The 26,905-nt window shown below is 37.5% G+C and overlaps 1 protein-coding gene across 3 annotated transcripts in view; it reads right to left on the bottom strand.

Moving 5' to 3' along the window:
• Window positions 1-8,645: 8,645 nt before the first annotated feature.
• TXNRD2 (thioredoxin reductase 2) overlaps window positions 8,646-26,905 on the bottom strand; it is a 38,054-nt gene continuing 19,794 nt past the window's right edge. The window contains exons 12-18 of one of the 3 annotated variants that reach the window (XR_009960215.1): window positions 23,164-23,300; window positions 17,724-17,819; window positions 17,407-17,499; window positions 15,995-16,066; window positions 14,128-14,225; window positions 11,157-11,818; window positions 8,646-9,850 (exon numbers count right to left, since the gene is read on the bottom strand). Coding sequence is in view for 1 of the 3 variants with exons in the window: in XM_062590580.1 (XP_062446564.1) it covers window positions 11,695-11,818; window positions 14,128-14,225; window positions 15,995-16,066; window positions 17,407-17,499; window positions 17,724-17,819; window positions 23,164-23,300 (620 nt within the window). In the remaining 2 variants the exon portion in view is untranslated. Of the gene's footprint in view, window positions 11,819-14,127; window positions 14,226-15,994; window positions 16,067-17,406; window positions 17,500-17,723; window positions 17,820-23,163; window positions 23,301-26,905 lie in introns of all 3 variants that reach the window. The other 2 variants (XR_009960216.1, XM_062590580.1) reach the window with 2 other exon arrangements.

Genomic DNA, 26,905 nt, shown 5'->3' with positions numbered 1-26,905 from the left:
TCCAGCTGTTCTGTGAAGCTGATCTCTGATTACGGAGAATCCCTCTATTAATGAAAGATGTATAAAGGGAATCCCAAACTAGAAATACGATCTCTGCTAAAGACTGTTCAAAGCAACTATGAGAGACTATTTCAGGGAAGTATGTGAATCAAGGTTTCTTCGCAATACAGCTGAGATGCAGTCCTGGGAACCCATCTCCACAGGGATATCCACACCCCTTGCAGACTCTTCCCAGGATAAGCTGCTTCCAGACGAACTTTGCTTTGGGCTAGTGCAACGCCTTCCCTGAGTTTCGCGGCAGTACAATCACTTCCCTGCAAATCCACCCCCAGGGACCAAGAGAAACTCAGCACAGTTTGAGCACTTCCTCCTACAGCACAGGAGGCCAGTATGTGAGCTTAGCAAAATGACACAGCTGACAGTAATGGGTAAAAGGGAAGCAGTATTCCTGTCATAAATGCAAGAAAATTGTCAGAGGGTGTCAAATTTATTCCCTTACGTACCCTCTGACGGTCATCCAACAGCCTCTGCCACCTGTAGCAATTACCTCTTTCCTGATAAATTTGACAAAAGTGACACACAGTAGTGCCATAAAACGTTTTTTCAAGTTATTATAACGTCATCTGTATTGTTGTTCATACAACAACAGCACAATTTGTTTTAACTCGGCACATGGAGGGGGGAAGGGAAGAAAAAATTAACACACCTTCAGAACTCCAGCTGCATCAAAAGGGAATTGCTCTGACGTCCATCCTCCTCCTCTTCCTCCAAGGCCTGTGTTGCCCAACACGGCTGCTCTGCTGGCTCTCAGGCAGAGGCAGTTGTTATGAAACTGAGATGGCAAAAGAGCAGCGCCTGATAATAGAGCAGCAGATCTGACATCAGCCCAGGAGGCACTTTTTCCTCATGGCAGTGGCTAGAGAAAAGAAGAGGTAATTAACAATTAGCTTTGGTAAGAGAAGACAAAACCCTTAGAACACAGTTTCTGCTGCAACAGATCAAGCAGCAGACTTAGGAGGTAATGGTTCTGAGTCCTGGTTCCTGCCTTGCCGGATATGCTGTAAGATGAAAGAGAGAGTGAATTTCTCCCACCACTTCATTCTGGCTAACTAAAAACTGGGGCTCAGCCATGGAAAAAGGCCAGTCTCACAAGTTTCATGAAATGAGAATAGTTCTGCAGCATTTCCAGACAAATCTAGCACACTTTCAGCTTCACATTTTTTGCACAAAGTTTAGGCATCTCACTGCAGAAAGCAAATGCAAATGTTTTAATGGGTACAGTGCTATCTTCTCCGGCCACCCTCCCTGCACAGCTCTCACATTTCTGATGTTAAAGCCAAGTTCATGCAGAGCTCTTGGTGCCTTAAGCAGGCTTCGCTTTCACAGGTTTGACCTTCAAGGCTGCATCCTCCTGCTCCCAAACTAATGTTAATGATTCTGTAAAAACAGACACCAAAACTTAGATTAGAAAGACCATGGCAGTGACACTGCTTATACGCAAAATCTGAAAGTCTGTCTACACTGCCTGCTTTGAATCATCTCCCTTATACACTGCTGTCAGTGCAGCTGGAGCAGCAACCTTCCCAAGAAACTGAGTCACCAAGCAGTGAGTCCAAGTTATGCAAAACCAGGATGAACCTTGCTAGTCTCCAAGTCAAGAGAACATTTGGGAATGACCCACCATAGCACAGCCTCAGCCTTGGTGCTGGACACCCAACACAGCAGCCCCCACCCTGCTGCAGGTGCAGACAGCTACTGAGAAGGCTTTATGCCTGGGCTGGACCGAGGCTGCACACAACTACATAGGGCCAAGGCACAGGAATGCCAGATTTAATATTTACTCTACCAGGGCAAAGATGAAGCCAGTCGCTGCTCTGCTTGCATGGTGTTTTTCCACTGTCAGTCACAGGCTTTGTAGAATCTGGTAAAATAAGACAGAGAAACGGAATATTCCTCCCCCCAATCTTTCTAAAAGCCATTATTGTCACTGCCATGACTCCTTCTGTACTGAGAGGTGTCTCTTGCTAGGGAAAAGCCATGATGTTCAAAGGATACCATTCCTGGAGGTAGGTCATAAGTGTATTGCCAAGAATTGCCTCTGAAAGAAGGCCTGGATTCTTAGCTTGTAAATTCCAGCTACAACCTAAATCTGTAGGACTTAATTTTCAGCAGGGATGAGATCCATCTAATTCAGATTAGTGCTACATCTCCCACAAGTCAGTTCTTGAAAAAGGAAATGAAATAGTTTTGCACTAGAAGTACAACAAAAAAAAAGTATTTGTGTAATTACTGTCGGATAATTTTCATTCATAATGTTGTATCCATCCAACTACACTATCAGTGTTGCCTACCTGACAGATGCAGCTTGGGCACAGCTCAACCTGCAGCAGTAACCATGGCTGTTCCCCTCTGGAACTGGTCTCCTGGGAGCACCACGCTGAGGTGCTGCAAGCACTGTTAGCATGCTCTTGGTGGGGCCACATCTAGATACGTGCAAATACCATCAACTAAAGCACATACCAGAAACAGTGCTTTTATGTAGAGAAGCCAAGTATCTTCTCATGGTACACCACCTTTTGCATGGATTAATTGAACTCCCAAACGATACTGAAGAACTGCCTTCCTCTGAGTGGCATGGATCACAGGTGCTGGAAATCAAATCCAGCAGAGCCAGCAGCGTTGGTTCAACATCCAGAAAGGCATTGCCTGTCATTCACTCCTCCTCTTCCTTCTGTTTTTTTTTTTTTTTTTTTTTTTTTTTTTTTTTGTCCAAAGGGCACAGGCACTACAATTATTTGTTCTTGCAGTGATTAATTTCACAACTTGCACCTAATTTGACCCTCATAACTTTGGCTGCAAAGAAGCAACAGGGACAATTCCTTGTTGATCCAGACAACTTATCACCCCACAAACAGAATAAAAAGGGAGAGCCTGTTATCAATGGGGAGATGCCCATTAGTATTTTTACAGGCAGAAAGTCGGGAGCTCCCTTATCAAGCAGAGAGGCTTGGCATGTACTCCAGGCATGCAGAGGGGAGGCAGGCTGCTTTCAGCCTGCAAGGCCACACAATATGGGAAGTGGGTGCTTGAAAGAGGAGTGGGAAGAATGACAGATGTTTTGTGCCTGTGCGTTTTTTTAGAGGACACTGGGTTCCTGCCATGGGAACAGGGTGGACAGTAAAGGCAGCGACTAGACGTGAAGAGTGACAAAGCAAGTCAGCCACGGACGGCTCGTGGGAGGCCAGAGGAAATGCACCATTAGTCAAAGTTGGAGGAAAAATAAAATGCGATGACAACTTGGCCATTCATGTGCTTCCCCTTCAAGGACTGACCAGACCCTTCACAGCTCAAAAGACTCAAGTATCAGCTTCTTTTTCTCTTCAGCCAGGCTAATGTGCACCAGCACAGTCTGAGAAACTCCCCCGTCACTTATATTAATTTTTATCTTGTTGTTCTTGGCTACACCTCACTGAAGTACAGTGACAGAGAGTGCTTCAATCAATAATGCAGATCCAAGTGAGCACCCCCTCTGCTGTTGTTAGGCATCAATTCCACAGCTTAAAGTAAGTGTTCACCCAACTTGTGAACTGGAAAAATAATAGAAGAACTTCCAGAACCAGAGAGCAAGACAACAAGGTAGCCCCACACATGGACAATGCCATCACAGGCCATGATAGCTGTCTGTCATTCAAGAATTTGCTGCTGGACACAAAAGTAGAGCTTGCAGTAACTGCAGTGACAGAGGAGAAGGTGGCCTTGCATTTCATATGCAGATTTCATCAGATGCTCCACTCTGCTACCATCAGGAAAATCGTGAGGTGCCTGTTGCCGCAACTTGTGAACTTGACATATTTTGTCATTAAGGAAAGACGATGCCCTCCAGAAGGTCCCCATGTAGACACTCACAATGGTTGATCCCTTGGGCTTTGCTGGGGAATAGGCTCCAGTCAGGACAGGACTTGTTTTGAACTGGCTCCTCCTGAGCTGTGACATTTCCAGATTTTCAAAGTGACTGTTTCAAGAATTTGGTAGAAGAGTAAGTGCATGAGGGAACTAAAAGGAAGAAGCAAGCAGAGAATGCTGAAACGCTCTGTTAAGAATACATTGAACTCTTATCCCATCCACAGAGAATTCAGATTAACACTTCAATATGGCCAAATGTAACTGAAGTAAGATTGAAAGAGCATCCTACAGAAAAACAACAGGGAAGAAAAATCAAAGAGCAAGGAGGAACTCAATTAAATTCTTGATTAAGGACAGGACCAAAGTCCTCACCTAAAACTTGAAGGCATCCTGGATATATGTAGAAGGAACAAGACCAGGAATCAATGTAAACAAAGTCCGAAGTGTCAAGGGAATTCTCCTTATTTTTCCTGTGTTTGAAATATGTCTATGAAATAAACCTAATGAGAACTCAAAGAGGCAAAAAATCAAAAGGTCTTTCATGATTTAATTGGATACAAGTCTAGTGTAAATTAAATAGTTAAGAAAAAAAAATCTTTGACTATCAGAAAGGTTTCTTAAGTTTCCAAAGCAGCTTGTACACTTTAAAATTGCTTCCTGTTATGTGCCTAATAATCTGTTTTCTACATTAGTGGAATCATTCACTCAAGTGAGCTGAAGAACAGCCCTATCAGAGTACGCACACCCTGCTGCCTGAACTGCTGTGCCTGCACCACTGTGCCCAACAACATCTTCCCGATTATTTAGCAGTCTCCTGCCAGCAGAACATCAGTTCACTCATTTTCTCTAAGGAAAATGTCTGGATTTCCTGATGTTTTCAGCTGTGTTTATACAACTTGCCTTTGTGTGAAGTTGAAAATTAATGCGCTTCCTCTTCATCCTTTGAGAGAAGCACAAAAAAGGAAGATTATCATGACTAAATAAAAATGCCAAAGCTCAGACCTTTGTCTCTGCTGAACAGAAGCGTTTCACTAAATAGCCAAGATTCCTGTGCATCACTAATTGTGTTAGACACTCTCAGGCGTCATATAAGATCCTTCAATCTCCTGCATAAAGCTAAAAGCTACTAAGTAACCTGTTGCACTGACACAGTGTTGAATAGAATATTGTTCAGCTACATTATGGCTCATTCACACATTTGTAAGAAATCAAAATAAAACATGCTTTCAGCGTCAACTCTGTTTTGTTAGGAATACACGGTGGAATAATATATTTGGGCCTTGTCTCACAGGTAGCCTGCAAAGAAGGGAAAGCGGTTGTGTGTGTGTGTGTATACATATATATATATATACTATATACATACTATATACTATATATGTACTATATATATATATATACACACACACACACACATGTATTTTTTACTGTTTTCTTTCCCCTGGTACTTTAGAAATATTAGGTAGTTGTTTCCTTATTTTACTGGAGTTATGCAATACTCTAATAGACAAAGGCTGAGAGGTATCTATAGCCTTTTTGTTTCTGATTTGTTTGAGTTATGTTAACACCCACCTAATTCCAACTCCTAACACAGTCTCGGAAAAAAAGAGGTCTCCTTGTGAAAGATTTAAGAGGAAGGACCTTGCCTTTCAGTTTTCTGCCAAGACAAGGAAGAACAAGCCTGATTCCTGTGTTTCTTCAAGGCAAAGGGAACAAGGATGGAAAAATAAGAATATTGTTCCTGGTGTTCATACATTCTGAAGAAAATGGGGGGGGGGGGGGGGCGCACAGAAAGGGTATCTTTACAGTTCATTTTCCACAGTGTGTAAAGGGTTTGCTTAAGTTATTGTACTAATACATTGGACGTACCCTTCCACAAACTGCTGAGCCTTTTACCCGAAATAATCCCCCCACCCTGAGATGCTGGTTCTGACAGGCTGCAGCTCCCAATACCTCTATCTAGCTAACAATGCAAAGCACCTTGTTCAAACAAGACTGGTCTCCATTTCACACTACCCCCAGGGAATATCCACTTTTCTCTTCATACTGTATCCTTCTGACTGATGCAATCAGATTTTGGAAACCTGCCTTATTAGTTTATATTCCAGCTTCTTAAGGATGATGCTAATTTTCCATAGTAGGACCAGCAGATTTTAGATGTGCTACATCTTGTCTATAAGAAACAAACAAACAAAAAAACCCTGGCAGGCACAGTACTTGGATGTCACACTTAGATATGGACCTTAGTGAACAGCACTCCCTGCAAAGAAAGTCTGGGGGCTGAGGTGGGGAAGACACTCTCCTAACCCTAGAAGTGCTCAAAACAAGATATTTTAAAGTCACATGCTGAATAGAGACACACACCTGCAATTTCTTATTCAGATGAGATATTTTTTTCCTTAATTTTTACACCACTTGACCATTCTAATTTCGTTCTCCCTAGATCTGTGCTGTACTATTATACCTTTATGCTGAGACAGCCTAGGAATTCCATTATATCCATTTAAGATTAGATCATTTTCTTTCGTTTCCCACAGCAAGCAAGATCCCATTCATGTCCCAAACAGAATGTCAGTAGCTTGAATGCTGTTTTCTTAAGGTGCGTATAAGATTAAAGACTGAAATCAGATGCAGTGTTGCCAAAGCCTTTGTAATATGCATGTTTCTCATGGCAAGATGATTGACAAGGATTGCAATAAGGTGCTGAAGGGGATATTTCACCTGGCCTATCAAAATTCAATGTACAGGATTATAACTAAGAAGACCTGACAATATTGACTTTGAATGCCACAACGGAAATATAATTAGCTCTTTGACATGCAGTGGACAAAAATATCCACTTCTATTAAAAAAAAAAAAAAAAAAAAAAAAAAAAAAGATCAACTAGAGTAATTACACCAAATCTGTTGCATGTTGCCCTGGGAGAAAAAGGAAAAAGGAAAAAGGAAAAAGGAAAAAGGAAAAAGGAAAAAGGAAAAAGGAAAAAGGAAAAAGGAAAAAGGAAAAAGGAAAAAGGAAAAAGGAAAAAGGAAAAAGGAAAAAGGAAAAAGGAAAAAGGAAAAAGGAAAAAGGAAAAAGAAGTCTGTTCTTCTGTTTCCTTTTTCCCCAGTAGAATTCAAGTTTGGCACTAGAATAAATGCACATAAAACCAGCCTTTCTACTGGAAGAACATCAGGAAAACTTTGTGTATAAAACTAAAAAACTTCTCTTAAAAGAGAGCACACAAACCTGAAAGAATCAAGAAGTCAATGAATTTTATACAAGTTTACTTATTGCAAAACAAACTGTCTTCACTATGCTTATTAAAGGCATATTTCATTGCCTAATCATAGATGTCTATTTTACCTTTTACGCTTTGAATAATAATTGCAGTCTGTTCCCCAACCGTAATTCCAAAAGACATTTTGGCATATGCTTATATTGACTCCCCTTTAACAAAGCACTTGAGATGCATGCTTGCATCCCACTGAAATTAATGGCTAACATTGACTAGATAGATTTCACTGGGATTTAGACACATGGCAAATTATATGGGCACAAAATTACCTACTTTTCTGGACAGGCATGAGTCTCTGAAGAGAAGACTTTGAGCACAAAAATCTGTATAATGTATAACTAATTTGATTAGATATACACCTTTTTGCTAACACTGCTATTCTGGTAAAAACAAACACCACACTGCAATATATTTGCTGAAGTGAAATACCTTTTCTAGCTCCTGATCTGGAACAATGTACAATGTAAAAACATTTTCCAACAGATATAACTACACACAATGCATGCATAAATGGCAAAAGGCAAAACCTAATTGTAGACAATATCTTAGCATTGGAAACAAGCTATCATTAGGTATAATCCAAATAGGTAGCACATTCTATTTCCCTAATTAGTTAGAAACCACAGTGAAATATTCCAGAAAATTAAAGCAAAATAAAAACTGCAGAAGTAAAAATGCCTTTAAATGCATTCTAGTCAATATTCCTTTTCAGAATCACATCAAGGGCAAATCCTGAGGTAGCATTAAAGTAGCCTACTTGAGATGCTCAGTCAGTATCATCTGACTTGATGGGAACTTCTCATCAGAAGAGGTGAACTTCAGAAACAAAATATAATTTAGACTAATTCAAACAATGCAGTTCTTTTCTGACTGAGAAGCTTCTCAGAGTTTTACACAATGTTTTTTTAGTAATTTCCTAATTCATTTTTCTACTTTTTTTTTAACCTAACAGTACCCACTGCTTTGCTGTTTCATTGCCTTCATTTGGCTTTGCTGTAATGCATTTTTCCACTGTATTTTCTAGTTGAAAATCCAAAGTGAAGAGCTAAACACGTATTAGTTTAAGTCCCACATAATACACTGCCTGCACTGTATTTCAAGGGAGTTCCCTCTTGATGAGTCTTCAAGAAGCATATCAATACATATGGACTGTGAACATACCTGTTAGACCTCATTAGTTGTAAAAAAATTGAGAGTATTTGAACCACAGTTCCTAGGTGTAGGGGTTCTCTTAATTTAAAATAGCTGAGAAGGTCATCCAACCTGGAATAATCTTTATGGTTATTCAGTTTAGGCATCAGAGAGGGAGAGATATTAACATTTTTGTTTTAACAAGTCTCAGTCTGGCTACTACTTCTGGTTTCCTTAACACATACCGCAACCAAGAGAAATAGCATTAGGATCAACAATGAAATCTTTTCTAAGCAGAAGCTCTATTTGCAAAATGAAAAGAAATGCAAACACTCACTAGAAAAAAATTATTCTTTATTAATTCATACCACAACACAATAAATATTGAGATCATATATATACGAGGGACCCAGCAATCTTCAGCCCTGTCTGCACCACGGTGTGGTTTGACAAACAAGCCCTCATCAGCTGGCATCCCAAGAAGCCCAACTAAAATTATTTTTACCTTTCACATATCATCAGTAATTTGCTATGTATATCAGCTATTTCAGTTGATACTAGTCAGGCTTAAAAAAAAAAAAAAAATCTTAAAGACCATCCCTGAAGAGTTACGGAAGGAATCCGTCAGGAAAAAAAGCACAATCACAAGCAGTTTTCGTTATTCTGCCTTGCTCCAGGTTCTGACATTATAGTTATGTAGGTGTGAATGGACATTTAGTTTTACTTTGGTGCAAAACAACATTTTGCACTAAATAAGGAACAGAACTAGGCTGCAACTCAAGACAAGAGTAATTTTCATTAAGCCCACATAGCAATTCTAAAACAAAAAACTGCTCCACAATATTACTTCAGAGAATGCTGACATGCATTAATTTCAAACTCCAAATACATTGAGGACACTTTTCCAGAAGAGCTCTCTATTTGTTGTCCCGAATCATTGTTTTCAGCTTTACAATGAATTTAATAAACTCATCTTTCCATTGATTTGTAGGTAATGGAAGAGAATTCAGTCTGCTGGATGCATTGCCAACAGGACAATGCAGCTACTTTCACATGGCTGAACCCCAGTATTTTAATTCACGGCTGCAAAAGAAACTGTGATAGGGAATCCCTTGGCAGGGGTGGGGAGAGCAGAATCTTGCGTAGCTATAGACATTCCATTTTAGTCAGAAGTGGGGTGATTCTCACATCAAGATCTCTGTAGACTGCAATGCTTAGTATCTCAATGTTTGATATACAAAAATAGTTTCAAGAAAGTAATTTACTATTTTTTTCTTCTTCTTCTTCCTTTTTTTTTTTTTTTTTTTTTTTTTTTTTAACAGCTGGGAAAAATCTTGTAGGTTTTTGGCTGTATCATATCCCCAGGCCTCTATTAAAGTAGACAGGAACTTTCTGAGTGCACAGGTAGGCACACATTCACTTGCAGATGTAAAATTTTCATAGCCTTCTTCTAAAGGTAGTAGTAATGTTTGGGCAGCGTTCCAACTATACTTCTATTCAAAATATTTCTTTTCATCCACAAACGTATGGTTGACTTCAGAGCTGGAAAAAAGGCATAGGGAATGCCACTTGCACTTCTACTGTATCACTCCTTCCTTCTTTTACTAGAAGTGTCATGATGCTTTGCAGAGAAAGCACTTAAGGATTTTTTTGTTTTTAAAATCAGAACAAATCATTGAAAACAGAGTATTTTCGTATCAATGAGTGTGTGATAAATGCCATTACATCTCTTTTTTAATATCTAATCAATTTTTCTCAAATAGTTTCTCGTGACAGGCACAATTCTGGTGGTAAGAAATATTTCACCCTTGAAATAAGACCAATCATTTGTCTGTGTTGCAATAAGCAGTGAAACAGGAGTCAAAGAAAAATATGGCAAAGGTATACATGATCATGAGACTATTCTCCCAAACTGCAATAATCAGGACAGCTAAGAAAATACCAGATTTCACTTGCAGAAACATTCATATAAATTAACAGGGGGGAAAAAAAGATCATTTTACCTAAAGATCACCTCTCCCTTTCCTGCATGCGTTATTCTAGTGTAAGGGGTGCAAAATCTTAGTGACTATGCTTATCAAAATATTGGCAACTGCAACTTGGACTGAAATTCAAAGCAATTTGTTTTGGGTATTGCCTTTGTCAGGCTACCTATTTAACAGGGTTCTGCAAAAGAACCTTCACTGTAAGATTTCTTATTTGTTTTTTATTGTTACAAATTAACCAGCATCTCCCCCTTCTGGCTAGTGGAAAAAAAAGCAGGAACTTGCAGTAGAAACATGCTTTGTTACTCTGGCCAATATTCTGAAAATCTGAGCTGGACCATTTCTTCTCTAAATTATTCTTTAATACAGTTCCCTTCAGTAATATATATTTTATTAAAGTCCAAATCTCAGTCCATTTAAAAGTGGCATCCAGCTTATTAGTGACTAAATATTAAAAACAAACCAAAGTTATCACTGTCAGCCAGATTTCCACATTCTATCAAAGAGAAAAAACTGCACGAGCTGGAATATTTGTTGCTTTGATTCTACTTTTCATTATTCCTTAACATGTGGTGTTCAAGCAGTAATTTGTGAGATATGTCTATTTAATTTGAAATGAAATGAATTAGCAATTTCCAGAGTGGGAAGAGAATTCACCATAACCTGAAACACTTTCTTTAGTGCCTCTGAACTGACAAAAAAAAATCTATCAGCCTTCACACCATAATGTTAGGACCACCCTGCCAAGGAATTCATCCAGTAGCTTGCACAGCTTCAGTGATAACTGATTTTCTATTAAATTCTATATATTAAACTATATATATAGCACATTTTAAAGAAAAAAAACAAAGATGTCTGCTTACCTATCGTTACACACTCTAGGAACTTGTTTCTGTTGGTGAGTACAAATCTCAGTGTCCAAGATTAAGATCAGTAATGAACTAGCCAAGTACTTCAGAGAAGGTATCTTCAGTGCACTTCTAAACGAGGCCCTGTCTGATTCCTGGAATCTATATGAACATAGTGCAAGACAAATCTATTGGCAGACAAGCTTGTATGACAACCATTTAAACTGTAGAAGGCCTCAGATGGCAATGGCTTCAGATACATTTTTTTGAATATATACATATATATAAAACAGTGATTAATCCTTAGCTCTGAGCAAGAGAAGAATTATAGATACCTTGAAAGGGAGAGAGAGATGTGTTACAGTAGAACCGCATTGATTTTAGAACTATGAGGATGGGAGGACAATTTCTTTGTCTGGTTGTGAGAAAAAAGGTGTATACAGAGGGAATCAGAAAGATTCCTGGAACTCCAACCATTAAACCGGTTTCAAATAAAAATGACCCTTTTCTATTTTGTGCTCTTTTTCCTTCTTTCCAGGGATGGTATTTAACCTCAACAGCCTGTGACTGTTGCATCCAAGCCAGAACGCTTTGTAATATGTAACTTGGTAACTTCTTCAGCACAGGTAGGGTGAATGCCAATTGTCTTCATTAGTTGAGGATACGTAGCACCACATCTACAAAAAAGAAGAAGAAGAAAAAAAAAAACCAGTCATACACCATTTACCTAAAATTGCTAGAATGTCCTAAAGCATCAAACCAATCTTGTTCTTGTCTATTTTATCAGGTAGAGGAGTTGTATTTAAAGTTATTCTTCAAACAATTCTGTCTATTAGTTCTCAGACACCTACACAACAAATATTTAAACACTTAACCTGACAACACTTAGATAGAGAAGAATTGTCCTAAGAGCTGACACAGAGATAATCAAGCAATTTATCCAAGGTCACAAATGAGCCTATGGAAAAACACATGACAAAACTGCAACCTCCAGCTTTTCTTGTATATGTGTTTTGCACACACACACACACACACACACACACACATGCATGCACAGAGAGAGAGAGAAAGAAAATCTTCATTAGGACTGCAGGCAAAAATCTGAAGGAAATAACACCAGAATACTTTTTCATGATCCTAAAGAAAGTCAGGTGTTTATACTAAAGTTATCAAGTATTAAGAGGAAAAATTCATCCCCTACTTAAAAACAAAACAAACAAACAAAAAAACTCCCAAAACCAAACTTGAGCTAAAATTCTATTTGCTTCATTCCTTCATTGGTCTAATCACATTCTTAGACTTGATGACTTTTCTTTGAGCTGGTCCTCACAGTTTCCTGGCCAGTCACTCTGTAAAAATAGCTGAAATTAGTCTAATTTTAGGAATCATTTCAAGCTCTCAATGGAATAATGTTCCCTCCCTCCACGAAATACGACAAGATAGCCACAAGTCTTCTTCTAGTGTCCCACCTACATTCATGATAACACCACAACGGAAAATCATTGCTGAGCACAGATGTTACCAGAGTGCTAAATGGGGAGGGAAGAGGGAAAAATCTTCTTTTGGAGAAACTGAAGTGAGGCCTAATATTTGACAAAGGAGAAGAGAAGCTCATACTTACAATGGGTGTTCCACAAAACTCCAGACTTGTGAAGTACAATAGAAACCAACATAAGGATCTGACCTGCTGAAAACCTCTTTCTGTGGCTGAAGTTTTAATTTCCCTCAGGCAAGGCAGAAAAGCATTCCAGTTTCATATGCTTCCTTTTCACTGGTTATTTTGGATAAAACTTCAAAACAATGACATCCTAAGAAATGTAGTTCTAGAATCTATACCACTGGCAATTAATGGACTACAAACACATGTTGAAAATATGTACTCAGGGTATACTGCAATCAGTGATTTCTAAGATATTCCTCACGTGATACTTGCAGTCCTGCCTTCTTAATCCTTCCTGCTTTTCATTTGTGCTAGTCGCTCACAACTGTAAGACTAAAACTGCAATAAAATTGTGACAATATTCAGGACAATGAGCTGACATCACACTATAGGGGGGAACTTTCTTGCATCCCATTGATTATTTTCTTCAAAGATGAGTTAAATACTGTAATTTAGTAATATTTATATATATATATGAATCAACATTTCTGAAGATGTAAATCAGATATAAGAGGAGAAATATAAACTAAGTAAGAAATAATTGACGTACACAAGAGAGATAGCAGAAATACTCCATCTAACCAGAAAAGATCCAGAATCATTCCTTACTCCTTCAATGGGGGGACAATATACAGGTAAGGAAAAAACACACTTCTATATTCATTTTTGAACAAACTGTTGAACAAGAACAGATCACAAACGTTCATCTACTTTGGATAAGTATGTTATTGCACTGATCAGAAAGCTCCAGACCAGAGAACCTGCTCTCTTCCACCATCCTACAGAGACTTCTTCCCTACCATCTCATATAGTGATTAGCTTATACCCCAGAAACAAAGATTTATGCAAGTCCTTACTGAGATTTTAAGGAGCTATGGCTATGCACATTTAAACATGAGATTAGGAAAAGAATTCTTGGCAGCTGTAAGAAAGCTTCTTATGGAAAGCACAAATATCCTTTTACAGAAGGGACTCAAAAGACTATATGGTGATTACCTATCCCGTGCATAGAATGCAAAGGCAGCCACTCTCTCTCCGAAAAAAATGGCATTAGTAAGCACATGTACAAGTTTATTTTTTGCTTAAACAATATCAAGCCAGCATTATATTTTTCCTTAAGTATATCCAGTATTTCTATAACTAAATCCAGTATATCTTAATGAAGAACTGCAGCATTTTTGGTGAAAATATGTGCAATACTACAAAAAAAGTAACAAAAGGCATAGCTTCTTTATAGCGTTGCCAAAACTAGGCAGCTATCTTTTATAATCTTGCAATAACCTAAAAAAATGGCTGTAGAAGCTAGAGACATTCTTTTGTACTTACTTGATTCCAAGTGCAAATCCTTGAATAACTTCGCCTGCATTTGGTCCAACGAAATGAAGGCCAAGGATTCGCTGCTCTCTCTCTCGCAAGCACACCATCTGAAAACAATACACTACCTAGAGATTTTTTCTAAGAGCCTCTAAAGATAAGGCACAAAGATGAATCAAATGAAACTGAAGTGCCCTAAGATCCCAGTTCAGCAGTGTATCCCCAGCATGCAAAGAACTTAAGCACTTGCCCAAATTTTACCAACTTCAGTAGGTCTTATGCTTGTCCTTAAGAACTTTCCTGGATCAAAGCTTTATTAGCATATTTCCTTCAGACTTCAGGGAGCCATTGACAACCAATAATTTGAGGTATATTTAATACTTTATTGCTTGTTATCTGTATGAAATCCTTAAAATATCCTCTGTAGTCCAATAACCAGACTAATGTCATTGTGAAGCTGAAGGGCAACATTAGCATTTCTCTGAGCTTGTACAGGAACTCTCGGCAGCTAATCAGCTGTAGTTCCAAAGTTGGCCACCACCAATTATAGGACTTTCTGTGCCTTTGTAATTCAGTGAACACTCATAGTAGAATGTTTGGTGAGATATATTTACCACATCAACCATATGACCTAAAAAGGATTCAAGCCTTGGAAGCAGCCAAAGATGAAGATGAATAATTAAGTATCTCTGAAGGCCTGAATCACTGCACGCTTGCTTCTATTAAGGAACATCATGAACATATTATGCCTTTAAGGACAGCATCTTTATCACTATAAAAAGAAAGTCAGAGTCTCCCTGTGTCCTCCCATCAAGCACTAAATAATCACTGATCTGACAGGTTCTGCTACTCAGTAAAGGCTGTGGATTTGTTCATCAGGAATCCCCAGAACAGCACTCCTGAAATGGTATTCTCAGTACTGAAAGAACAGAACAGAAAACCAAAACAAAATAAAAAATGCTCTTAGAGTTTGAAGCTCCAAGTTTAATGCTTGTGTGTGCATCTTGGAAAATTAATCAGCATTATATTCAACATCATCCAAAAACTACTATGCCATTACTACTCTGCTGTCAAGTATTCAGCTGCACTGATGTAATTTAAAAGAAGCAGCTGAAAAGAATAAGCATCATCGTAGTTGCAATGCTTCTTGGGACAGTTAAGGTAGATATCTAGCTACTTAAAAAAGTCAGAAGTGACAAAACAGAAAAACTGGTTACAGCTACTGACAATGGATACTCCTTATATAACATAATAATAATTTGCTTAATAATTTGTGATAGACCTACAGAAGTCATTACATTTATTCCACTAAGAGAAGTTAGTCCCCTGATATTTGAGAGAAAGGAAAAGAAAACTAGGATATATTCCACTGATACTGCCCTCCACTTATCTAAGACTGCTGTGGGCAAGTACATCAAAAACCTTTTCACAATTGAAGCAATTGGACTGATCTAGGAGAAGATACGTTTCAATTCTGACATTCCACATACTGGTCTAAACAGGGAGATTTTGTGTTTATGAACAAGACATGGAACAATTTAGTTTTGTGAGCTTTATGCTTTTTTTTTTTTGGGGGGGGGGGGGGAAGAAGGAGGGGGGCTGTGTACTTTCCCAAAGGGTGGTATATTACATATAACTAGTTTGGAACCCGGCTAAGGGAGGCAGAGATTGGTCTTTATGAAATTTGGAGTATTTCTTAGGAACTTAAGAGCAGTTCATACATGGAGACTCATCAGGAAAATGTCAGCTCTGAAAAACACTAATATGTGTAAAGTTTTTTGTTTTTTGGTTTTTTTTTTGCCAAATAGTCCTCCTTAAAATGGATTGTACCACATCTCTTTTTTAAAGATGAAGCAAGTCAGAAGGTCTCAACACTCACTTTCATATAGCATTGAGTTGCATCTCTTTCAGCCACTGTAAACTCTAAAGGTTTATAATACGCATGGTATACCTAGTAGGGAAAATAACATTTTATGTTACTGCATACTATTATATTGAAAACAATTATTTTATATTACAATTATTACTATTACTGCATATTGATGATGTTACGAAAAACAAGAACAGATTTATTTATAGTTTGTTCATTATTTTATAGTAAGATATAGAAAGCACAATTAAGAGTTTAACACAAAACTTTCTTAGAAAACATTAGATTAAAAAGAAAACTAAAAAAAATAAATAAATCCACTACATCAGGCTACTCAAATCAATGTTCCAAATTCAAAGTAAAGTTAGATATGTTCCTTCAGATGTCTCACAATCGAAAGTTTAAGTAATACCTTGTTTACAGAAAAAAATGAAATCCAAGAAGCTTTCCAAATCTATAACCATGGATACCACAAGGACAACTTAAACTGTAATTCTGCAGATTGCATAGTAAATGCTCATTTCTTTATTAATGATTTTGCTGGGGCTCCAGGATAAATTCATCAACTGAACTCACATACATGAATCACATCAGCATCTTATGTACTCCACATATCAATTGCCTGTCTTTGTCAGGTAAGAACAATTGTTCTTACTTGGTATTTCTATAATTCTAAATGGCATCTGTATCCAGAAATCCAGATAAGTAGTCCAGGACATATTTTAAAGAGTATGCTATATTTCAGAATAACAGAAATCAGAAATAATAATTGACCTAACATAAAGTAGAGGATTTATAATTACAGTACTGCCCTTTATATTTCCACAGTTTACTGAGTCATATACTGACAAGCTTTATGATGAGGGAATAAAAGTAATACAATCTATCTTTACAAATGTGACTTGTTTGAATTTTGGCTTATTATAAGAGTGACTGTGAATTTCCTCACCATGAGTACCATAATCTCATCATTTATCTCAGGGGACTAGGTGGGAATATATACCATATCAGCTCTTCCCCAATATGCAGTGCCTATGCACATCAATTGAAGATACTTTAGCCACAAAAAAAAGGCAAATAGCAGCTTATGTGACTATTTCTAGGGGCATCCAAAGTTTAGAATAATGGACATGGCCAGCATTTCTGACAACTGAAAGGAGCATAACTGTCATTTAATAACGACACAAAATCACTTGTTAAAATAGAGACTAATTTAAAACATCACTGCAGTCAGATTCTATTATTTTAAGACCACTAGGTTACAATTTCCGTTGTGACATGTTACAACAACTTTAAAGCTCTGAGCTTTTCTGAAGACACCAACTCCCTCACGGTAAACCCCCTAATTTTGGAGGACCAAAAATTTTTGCTTAATAACACATGGAAATCTTTTCATAACACAACTATAAAATTAAACATACCTCAATATTATCTGATCCGTAACATTGCACAGCCTCTTCTTCTGACAGTCCAACACAACCATATTCTAAAGGAGTGAAAACTGTAGTAGGTACCTGCTTGTGAGGAAACAACAGAAAACCATATGTTGAACCATATGAAGCAGCTACGTGGCAGATACAGGGGAGGCTTTCACATAAGTGAGAAGTATAGCTCTGTCTCTTTGGCTACTGTCAAAGCTGGATTCCAGATGACAAAATGTAATTCTTTTTTTTTTTTTTTTTTTAAAAAAAAAGTTTTATTATTGAAAGAAGAATTGAAAGAAGAAGTAACAACTCACATTGTCATAGTCCATCAGTTCTGAAGACTGGCCAAAAAGACGCCGAGCCAGCAGTTTTCCCGCAGCTATTGCTGTGGGTGTCAATTCAGGGCGGCCCTGAGAAAGGAGCACAAAACTTTGTTTTAACTAAGAGAGAAGTAACATAAGAGGATTTCTCCTGGGACAATGGGCAGAGGAAGGCCAGATCTTTGGAATTCCACCTTAGTAGCCTGGACTCCAAATGGAGGAAGGAGTAATCGTTTCTATCCAAACATGCTTTTAAGTGTCTGAGCTTGAGAGCTGTCTTGATGTGGGAACAAACACCATGAATGAATGCATGTCAAAATCTTACATTTAATCATGTTACCCCACAAAAATCAGAAGATATTCACATACTTCCCACTTCCCCTTTTCTCTCCATGTTAAATCATTGGTAAGTGTTTTTTTTGATCATCCTTAAAAAAAAAAAAAAAAAAAAACTTTAAAACCCTAGTATAAAGCAAAAATGTTTTAAAACATCAGACCTTTTTTAAAAAGTTGTCTACCACATTGTTACAAAACATGGATTCAACTTGTGCAAAAAAACTTTGCTATTTGCAAGCACAATTACTGACTCTTTATGTTGATCCTGGATCACAAAAGTAGAACACTATTTGGCAGCACTGCAACCTACACTAGCTTGTGTTGGTCCCAATCTCAAACTCTGGTATTAGGGAAGGGCAGGAAAAGGATTGCTATTGGCAAATACTAACTCTCTGCATCTAAGAAATGGAATGATAGCTGGATACGACTAGGATATGCTCCAGTTCAAGCTTGAGTCCTGGCTATTTTTATATCCAAACAGGATAACGTGGTGTGCCAGAACCCTAATTTTGAATGCTGGCACAATACTAGGGCATCAGAAATCCAGTGCTAGTTTTGAGCAAGCTGGAAATTTTTGCAAATGAAATGAGGCATTTTTAAAAGAATTTTTGAAGTCTGAGTCCACAAGTTAATAAGCTCTAATAAACTTTATCCAAGAATAGATCATCAAGGTGTCTGTCTGAGATGTGAGAGACATCAAAAATCTAGAAGGAACGATGTGGAGGCATAAAAAGCCATGACTGGAAAACAGTACCTTCATGGGACAGTGTGGAATGCTTTATAAGAATTGTGAAATTTTGATTCATATAGGTCCTATCTAGATCCAACATTTGTCAGATTCCTGCAAAGCCCATTTTGGAACTAGTTGTCCAATAATTCCTCAAAGAGAGCCTTTAGCAGGAATTAAAATAAAGATGTCCCACCAGGCACATTCCAGCTTTTTAAACCTTTATTATCCTAATATTTTTGAGCATTTAATTTATCACTATCCATTTCTCTTTCCCAGATTATCTTTTCTGTATGTTGTTAGGTAATTTCTGTTAAAGGTATTAGCTGCCATTTACTTCAGTACATATAAAGTATCAGGCAACTGCATATTGATACATATTTATGCTTTTATCTGTACTAATAACCACTTAAGTTCAGACTACTGTTCCAAAAAGCAAATCCAAATAACATGAAAAGCTCTTATGTCCAATCTGGTAACAAACACTCCTTATTCTAATTTTTAATGAAGACTAATCTATTTTTCCCCACAGCCCATGATTAACCACGACACTGCAAGCCTAAGATCCATCAAATCATACGTTTTCAAATCTAGCATTTTGATTTTCAAGTCTGTAAATGTCATTTACTAGATGAAATTTGCCATTTGTTTTTTCTTACACACATTTGCCTGAAACATGGCTGCCAATCATCTCTCTAGCAGGAAATACAGATGTTGTTTTGGCATTCCAGAAATGAATAGAAGATTGGAACGGAAGATAAAATTGTGAAAGCGCTGCCATGCATTCCATAAAACCCAGCTAATTACTAAAACATCCATGCAGATAAAGCTCAATTTCTCATAAACAATAGCTTAAAGACCTTCCCTGGTAAATATTTGAAATGAACATTCACTTTGCAGTCATGTGTAGAATTACTCTGCTGAGTATTATGGATATGAATTGTTCATAAGAATCCTCCAATGTATTATACATTTAAACTAGATGGCTCCTAGGAGAGTTTAAAAAGCTTTGAAGTCCTGAGTATTTGCTCTAACACGACTCTTTTTTGGTCTTATTTCTATTCATAGCAACACATTGTACATTCCACCTTCTCTACACATCTTTGTTATAAAACCCTTTGAAATATGACAGATGTATAATGTTGTGTATATATGGCAAACCTCCTTCTAAGAGAACATCTTTATAGTGCATGCTGTGCTTATTAACATGACTGGAGGAAGAATTTTAACGCCTAGACCAGCTCTGCAAAGATTCAAATTAAAATTCCAGTCTGGTCATCCTCATCCTGATTATAGAGGATGAAAAAACCTAAATACAATTTCACCTGTCAGTTGAAAACTCTATATTGCCAAAGCTTAAAAAAACCTTTTGAGGGTAGACAAACCAGCCAGCCTACGAGGGGTTTTTCCCCTTCCTCCAAATGAACAGCTTGAACAACTTCAGGATTTCACTGTCTATACAAGGGTGCAACAAGACACCCATGCACACATAGTTTCCCACTTAAGCCAGCTGGGTAAGGCTCCCAAATGAAAGCACTGATTCTGAACATGTCAGCAAACATTCTCCTCCCCTCTCCCAGGGAACTGAATTAAAAAAAAAGGAGGGGGGGAGGATAGAAAAGATAGTCTTTGCTATTTGGTAGCAATTTAGTGTCTACTCAGTGTGGCATGGGTAAGGGGGAAGAGGTGGAACTGGGAGTTACCTGCAAAGGTATAAACAACCAATAACATCTTACAGCAGCAAAGAAACTGAGACAGGGAAGGAGTGGAGAAAAAAGAAAAGGCCCGAACAGGAACACTGAAGACAAAATCCTATTTTTATAAGCAATATTAGGGATCAGTGATGCTCATTTGCAGGAAGGAAGGTTCTCTTTCCTGCCCTTTTTGCAGTCTCCTCAGGAACATCACACACCAAGCTGCACAGCTTTGTGGTTCTCTAAGAATACACAAAGAAGAATCAAATGCATCCTACTGAGCTGTGCACTGATACCAACTACACTATGAACTTTTTTTTCTCTGCCGGTTCTCGTGCCAGTGAGATTTATTATCTAAATTAATTTTAACTTTAAAAATGAATTTAGAATTCAAATAAAATCATTTTATTGCTTAGCATTTTAGCATTTTTGCTGGCTCACATTGCACTGGGGATCAGATTTGATAACGGCAAGAATTCCTTCTCTCTTTCAATTTTATAAAGGCAAGAGTACTATACTGTGATTTGCTTAATTCCCTATCCCAGAGCACTGAGATGATAAGCAAGTTTAAGCTTAAGATAATATTTCTACAAGGCACCCATTTAACTCTCCAGTTTTCCCCAGTTGTACACTGAACATAGTATAAAAATGTGTTTTTACCAGTTACGTTTAGAAGTCACTATTATACAATTCTAGTTTGAAAATCTGAGCTAACATAGACAAAAGCAGGAAAAGGAAACCAAAGGCTTAACAAAGAAATGAAAATAACCAATAAATGAAGACCTGACTTTTTAGATCTGGAGTAGGAAAGAGGAGAGCATCCTGCCTTCAACTTTATATTTCTTACTTAACCAAATCCTCAAAGCACAGAAGACAAAAAGCATCCAAAAGGAAATGACTTGCCCAGAATAACACTGCAGATTGGCAGCAGAATGAGCAACACAATCTAAGGCCTTGCCAACATTGCCTCTAACAACTGCCGCTTGGATGAAATTAAAAAGAAAAGTTTGGAAAGCAGGAGGCCCATCCAAAGCATATACCAGAGACGAGCAGGGCTAGGAGGTGATTATAAGTAGAAAGAAGACTTCAGGAAATACCCAGAGCATGAAGTGACAAGTACAGAGGAAACTTCCATATGGACAGAGAAGAAAGGAGAGGAACTGTACATAATTCCGAGGCTCTGAGTGAACAGACAGGACAGAAAAGCTGTGGAGAGTAATGAAAAAAAAAAAAAAAAAAAAAAGAGAGAGAGAGAGAAATAGCTGAGCAGGAAAGAGCTTTAACACAGTTAAAAAGGAAATGTCAAGTCATTCACATGAAGATGGAGACAGACAGGAAGAAACACATGCCTAGATACAGGGAAAGAGGTCAGAGTGCTCAGTAGATTTATGAGATTTAAGGGTCTCTGATTGTTCCAGGGTCCAGCCAGGAATTTGCAGGGCTATCTCCAACACATCATGTAACCTGTTACATCTCTTCAAAAAATCAGAGCACCTGTAGTATTTATATTTGGCATAATTACAAACCTTTTAAAGGTCCTTCAAAATACATTATATATGGGCTTTGGATACCATTAGAGTATTTAATTTCCAGACTTTTTTAAAAATGTCTGGAAAATGTCCATTATATCAAAATCAATCTTGACTGTCAGGGATGGCCACTTTTTGCACTGTAAGTCCACTGTTCAGAAATCAGCCATACATTGTTTTTTATGAAGACAACATATTTCAAGATGCCAGCTTGAAAATATAGAATCATAGAATCAGTAAGGTTGGCAGGGACCTCTGGAGATCATCTAGTCCAAACTCCCTGCTCAGCAGGGTCACCTAGAGCAGGTTAGACAGGGTTGCATCCAGGCGGGCCTTGAATATCTCCAGAGAAGGAGATTCCTATACAGTGGACAAGCTTAGTTTTCAGTTTACAGAACTAAGTGACTCAAAGTATTTGAGTATATTTTGATCACAGATAATTTAATTCTATTGCTAATCCAGAAAGTTAAGGTCATGGAGTTCTGTTTTTGCATCTGTAACAAGAACAAAAAAAATGTTTTGCTCAAGCTAGTAATTTTTTTTAAAAGGCTCGTTATTATTCATGTGGCATAAACATTCACAAACCATGAACAGAAGTCAAATGTATTAAGTACTTGGAGCACTGATTTTTATTTATTTATTTAATTAATTAATTCTGAAGGCACACACTTTTAATCAGAAATATTTTTGCATCAGGGAACAGAAATGCTGTCTCAATCACAATTAAAACCTGAAACACTAAAACTATTTACAGAATTTGTCATGGTCATTCTCAATAGGTGTATTCAACTCCAGAAACTAATACCTATTTTCAGTCAGCATTCACAGGCATCACAAAGTCATGTTTAAAGTGATAAAAACATTATTAGAAAGATAATTAAAGTGATAAAGATATTATTATTAGCCTCTAACCAATGATGCATTGCCTGATAAGCATCAGTAATAATCTCTAATTCTCAGATACTTCACAAAATCCATGTGAAGGAAATTACTGACCCAGGTGGCTGGCATAAACACTACAGCGCTACAAAAGTGAAAAAGAGCAAAACACTAATATGCTGCAGCATGACGACATCTGGGGACTGGTTATTAGTCAGGAACAAAGTTGGCTTCCTGTTATTGTAAAATAGTTTATGTAGACTCAGTACCTCTGTTATGTCTCCAACTGCATAAATGTGAGGAACAGAAGTAGCTTCACTGGCATCAACAATGATCTTTCCAGTTTCAGAATTAGTTTTCACGCCAATTGTCTCCAAATTCAGAGTTTTAGTGTCAGGGACTCGGCCTTAAGGGAAACAAAAGAAATTAACGTAAAAACGATTTGAAAATTCTGGCAGAGTTAATCTAAAAACCTGTCATTCCCCATTATAGATTTCCAAATCCATCGTGCTATTTGATGGTCCAAGTAGAAAAAAAACAAAATGATGGTGAAAAGCTGTAAAAGTGGAAAGTATGGCTATGAATTCCTTTGTGAAAGAAGCTCCATCACCACTGCCTTTGCTTAGACTATTTAGAAGAAAGGTATCCTTTAAAAATGTGCAGGACACCATCCACTGCAAAGTATGCAAAAGCCAGCTGGTTTAATATTTATCACATGTTCTAAATATATTTTGCAAATAATATGAATATATAAACAAACAAAAAGCATCTTCTAGAATGAAACTTATTAGTAAACACTAACTAAAAGGTACTCAGTACTGACAAAACAGCCTGCTGTGCACACTTGTGAACACAATTTATTAGTAATGCTGTCCAACATTAAACATTCCTGAAGTTCTCTTTTCTTCTTATCTTATACATTTACTTTAAAGATTTTGTAGTCCTCTCAGCTCAGGCAATAAAGTCTTATCAACTTTGCTCTAAGTCCTTAATGCTGATATATTTAGGGGGAACACTGTACAAACATTTTGTAGAATTTAAAACTATTATTTTCATTGGATTTAAAAATGAATGAGGCAAATTTTACTGAGTCTAGATTTTATTACAGCTTCGTCTTCCAAAGATTTTAAATTCCATCTCTTCCAGAGATTTCTCTCTCTAAATTACATTTCAAACTATACACCTTTAAAAATATTTTTTCAATGTTTTCTGCACAGAGTTACCACTAAGATCACCAAAATCTTGATAACACTACAATGAGCTTCTGTACAGTTACTAGCATAATGGTTCCTGATCCAGGACTGGTATATTAAATCCTATCCAATTTTTCAAACGCATTTGAAAGTTAATGCAAACTGTCAATTTATCAGGTACTCCCAGAATTTGTAAGGACATACAGGGTCACATAGAGGAGATTACCCAAATATGTCCAAATGAAGGCAGTTTTATAATGTTGCCTCAATTTTCAGAGGCTATAAATGGATATATTTCTATCCTTTGTGTGGGAGTCATGATTTTGTGTTTGATGTTAATACAAAACTATAGCAAAGCAAACCAAAACGGGAAATGTGTTTTCATTACAAAAACAAGGTCTTTGATGTTAATGTAGGAAATTATTAAACAAAAGGAAAACCTGGCTTGTCAATACAGATCTAATTATATGTAAACATATGATTCACTGCTTTATACATCTGCCATATAGCCAGGCCCCTCAAACAATGTCACATCTGAATGCCTCTGTAAAGACTTCTGTGTATTAATTTCATCTGGTGAAACCAACACTTCCTCTGGGAGTACTGACTGAAGCTGTCGGCACTTGGCTATCTGTCTGTCTTCCCTTCTCTTGTCCCCATGGGATGTTGATCTGCTGTTCCTTCTCTGCCCCCTGCTCCCCAGTCCTGATGCTATCAGGCAACAAAAATAATAAACCACTAGGACCTTATCTTGGCTCGGATGTGAAACAACTTCCTACCGTTGTATTTCTTTGTGTATTGAGAGTAAAGCCTGGATATTCTGCAAATGGACAGCTAATGGGGTTTTCTAGTTTCCCCTTTTTCCTGCCAGGCAGAGCCAAGAGAAAGCTTAGCACGCAATGGCAGGCGCTGAAAAAGTATTAAAAAAAAAAAAAAGGAAGAAGAAATAAAATAAAAACTGTCAATAGAGTCATTTAAAGAGCTGTGACAACAACAGCTGAGCTTATCAAATCTGCAGGATAACACTTATAACACTTCCAATCTATTTTAACACATGAACAGTTTGGTATTAATAGCTAAGAGTTACAAAAAAAATGTGTTGCTACTCAATGAAGTTTCTCTCCCAACTTCACTGCCTAAATATTATTTCTGAAAGTAAAAATAAAACATTAAAAACTTAGCTGAAACTTTATTGGCCTTTAGCCCCATCTGGCTCACTTCCATAAACTAGAATCACACTTACTCAAGCAAGCTTCACATCAAACTCACTAGCTCAGGTTCATGAATAGCCAGAGTGGCTTGGTAAGTTTTAACGACAAATTCAGGAAATCCTGACATTTCCCAACATTCACCTACTTGTATTATCAAATCAGTTGTTACTATTTCTTAGTAAGACTGGATGGGAAGGATATTTATTTCATATCCACAACTTAAGTTTTTTTATTTTTTTATTTTTATTTATTTTTTTTTTTTTTACATTTACAGCTTTACGAAAGGATGAGTTTATAGCTTCTTCCAAAGATCCAGAGGGCAATACAAAACTAGACCAAATTCTACCAGGCATCTACCAAGCACAAAAGAGAGTTGTTTTTTGTTTTTTTTTTTTTTTTAAAAAAAAAAAACAAACCAGCACATGTGCTTTTAGTTTGAAGATGCTCAGCTGCCCCGAAATGTAAAGAACAAAGAAAAACAAGACTAACTTTAGCTTTTATTCAAAACAGTAAGAGGTTAGGCCAAACATCTAGGAGAAAGATGCCAATTCAAATCCTTAGAAAGGTTATGCGACTCTTGCATTTTTAATACTACACCGTAATCCCATATAAAAGACACCTACACAGTAACTACACAACTCTGAAAACCACACAGATCTCTCTTCTTGGGGCCTGTCCCCATTCACTTTTGACCCCCCAAAAAAAAGTAAAAAAAGAAAAAAAAGGCAACATTTCTACCTGGTTTTGTAAAACATAGCAATATGGTTTACTGAGGAAGCCATCAGCCAGCCTAGCTACAGAGAGCAACAAGAGACTGGTTAAAGCACATATCTCAAAAACACACCAGATCGGTCACACTGTAATGTGGCAACTCCGTCCTATCATCTGCTGAGCAGTTTTAGGAATCAGGCCCTGCAGGGGCAGTTCCAGGCTGCTGCAACCAATGAGACTTTAGGTGCTGGACCTGCATCAGTGAGACTGAAGCAGCTAAAATGAGAAGAAACCATTAGAATCAGCATAGACAAGTCAGTATGTTGCAGCAGTAAACCAGAGATAGCATATTCCTGCATACAGTAAGATTTCCCAGGGTGATAAAGGCACAGCTGACAGCAGCTCTGTAGAGCTTTTATAATGGGTCCTTTGCAACTTCTTAATCACAGAACTGGAGTGGTCTGTTTGCTCCCTAGCATTTGAAAAACCCAAACCAGAGCTAGCCACCCGTTTCATTATCAGGCAAGTCAACGCCTACAGCCAAAAGTACACTGAGCATTCTGCAGGGTGGCAGGATGGCTCTTCCAGCGTAAAACTGAAATTCAGCAGTCTTCTCCATGTCTTGCCTATATATTTGCATTTCAATCCATCACTTAATCGTCTCTACCCAATCTTAGATCTCAAGTTGACCTTGATCCAAAACCTCATCTGTTCATGACCCCTATCTTTTCCTCTTCCAAATCCCTCCTGAAAACCCACAAGTCATTCACCTACAGCAAGCTGATAACAGCCATGAGGACCAAGTCAGTGTAACTAATACTCAATACTCAGAAAAAAAAAATATTGACTACAGTAGAATTAGCAAAAGTAAAACAAACAAACAAACAAAACCCAAC

Source organism: Rhea pennata, chromosome 17, assembly GCF_028389875.1.
Source record: "Rhea pennata isolate bPtePen1 chromosome 17, bPtePen1.pri, whole genome shotgun sequence".
In the NCBI taxonomy this organism is placed as follows: domain Eukaryota; kingdom Metazoa; phylum Chordata; class Aves; order Rheiformes; family Rheidae; genus Rhea; species Rhea pennata.
Note: the sequence above shows the minus strand (reverse complement) of the source record. Positions and strands in the feature narration are given on the sequence as shown.